The sequence below is a fragment of the Geospiza fortis genome, unplaced genomic scaffold, assembly GCF_000277835.1.
Source record: "Geospiza fortis unplaced genomic scaffold, GeoFor_1.0 scaffold2081, whole genome shotgun sequence".
Lineage (NCBI taxonomy): Eukaryota > Metazoa > Chordata > Aves > Passeriformes > Thraupidae > Geospiza > Geospiza fortis.
The window spans coordinates 1916-3994 of NW_005055075.1; the positions used below are offsets into that span (position 1 = coordinate 1916).

Sequence of the window (2079 nt, forward strand, 5' to 3'; positions counted from 1 at the left end):
GAGATGGGCTCCATGATCAGAAGGCTTGATTTATTAAGTTATGATATATACATCTATTATAACTATACTAAAAAGAAAAAGAAGAGGAGTTTCCAGAAGCTGCTAGCTACCTAACAATAGAAAGTAAAGAATGAATAACAAACCAGCTCTCTCAGACTGTGTCCGAGAGATCTCAGTTCTGGATTGGTCACCAACTCCAAACATCCAAACTCGGCCAATCCAGGCAGACCTGTTACATTCCACAGCAGCAGATAACCTATTGTTTATGTCTGGTTGCTGAACTTCTCAGCTCCAGCAGGAAAATCCTAAGAGAGGATTTTTCATAAAAGAAATGTCTGTGACAGTGTGACTCAGATCCCGAGGCCTCAGAACCAGCTGCTGACACAAACAAACCACAAACTTGTTTGTTTTTGGAAGTCGAGCCCGTGTTGGGGGAGAAGAGGAGCAAGCTGACTCATCAGTTCTGAACAGATGAGGTTGGCTACACAGCCTGACACCCAGACGAGAGCCTTTAACTCCGAGCAGCTGAGCTGATGGGGACAACTCTCACAAATACCACGCCCGACCCAAACCTGCAGGTGACTATGGCGACTGGCGGGCCGGAGTCTTGGCCGCCTGGCGGACCGTGCTCCTCCCCCTCTCGGCGGCGGGTGGTGCCAGGCCTCAGTTCCACTGAGGTTGCTATGGCGACGGGTCTTGAGAGGTCGCGAGGGGGCGCTGTGAGCCGGCCTGGGTTGCGACCATCGTGGCGGTGTGTATGGGGGTGAAACTGAAAGTGAAGTGCTCTGGCCGCGGAGAAGCGAGATTGAGTCGCTGGCTCCTTCCCATGAGCGCCTGAGCCACCCCGACCCGAGTATGTCGGATAGTTTCGACCGAGCTCCAGGTTCTGGCCGGGTCTGGGGTCGAGGTGGCGCTGCTCTCAGCGGCGCGGACGCGTCGGAGAGTGATGGTAGGGCCTGTCCTGGGGGTAGTGGTTCCCACAGTACAGCCTCGGCCGAAAAGCAGCATAAAACAGGCGGCCTCTTGCTGCAGCAGGAACCGTTGCGACCTCCGAAGACAGCGCCGCTGAGCACCGGAAACGCAGGTACGGAGCCCTGGGGCTTCCTCCACACACCTCCTTTCGGCCTAGCCACAGGGACACGTACTTTCTCCCACCCCACGCACCTAGCGGCTTAGAGGCCACCGCATGGAAATGAGCTGCATACGGGGCCTAGCAACTACACTTTTCCTTAGATGAGCACTCATGTTTCTGAGCTATGGACCTGTGCCCAAGTAAAGGTATGATGTACTGTTGTAGCCTGCTTGCACTGTTTCTGTCTGTCCCTCCCTCCCTTTTTGTGCCCATACATCTGTATGTATGTGTTTTAGCCATTTGTTCATCTGGCTGCAGATGTTCTCATTCTTCCCCTTACAGAAGAATTCTCTAACTCTGGACTAAAGGTTTGACAAAGAAATAAGCCCAACCCAACAGTAACATCAAGCATTATTTGTTGGTTACCTTTTTCAGGTAGATCCAGATTATGTTTTCAGTAAATTTAGGAGCTAATTTATAAACATGGATTTGCAAAATGTGGTTTAAAAAACACCGTTTCATTGGATTAATTTTTAAAATTTTTTACAAAAATTATAGTTGTGTCTTTAAGGATTATGTTAAAAATAGTGATTTCTTCCATTTATTGACCTTTAGAGTCTTGCCTTTACATATAAAATCTATGAGAAAAACCCAAAAGCAGCAAGAATATAATAAGAAAATATACTAGTTTCTCAGGTTAGCTCTTAGAAAACATGTTTTCATGGGGAAAGAGAGGTCTCTCTTTCACCCTTTTTTTGGTCATCTTCACATGAACATTGATTGTGTTCACTTTCTGTCATGTAGAAAGGTGCCTAGAGTTTGCTTAGGTGAAAGCTTTATCCATATTAAATATATATATTTGAAGGATAGGATGATAGAATGGTTTGGGTTGGAAGGGACCTTAAAGACCATTTAGTTCCACCTTCCTGCCATGGGCAGGGACACCTCCCACTGGCCCAGGCTGCTCCAAGCCCCATCCAGCCTGGCCTTGGGCACTCCCAGGGATC

General features: G+C 48.2%; 1 protein-coding gene across 2 annotated transcripts in view; it reads left to right on the top strand.

Moving 5' to 3' along the window:
* Positions 1 to 362: 362 nt before the first annotated feature.
* LOC102034259 (polyadenylate-binding protein-interacting protein 1-like) overlaps positions 363 to 2079 on the top strand; it is a 19970-nt gene continuing 18253 nt past the window's right edge. The window contains exon 1 of one of the 2 annotated variants that reach the window (XM_031065702.1): positions 363 to 578. Coding sequence is in view for 1 of the 2 variants with exons in the window: in XM_005431386.3 (XP_005431443.2) it covers positions 856 to 1084 (229 nt within the window). In the remaining variant the exon portion in view is untranslated. Of the gene's footprint in view, positions 579 to 704; positions 1085 to 2079 lie in introns of those variants that run through there. The other variant, XM_005431386.3, reaches the window with a different exon arrangement.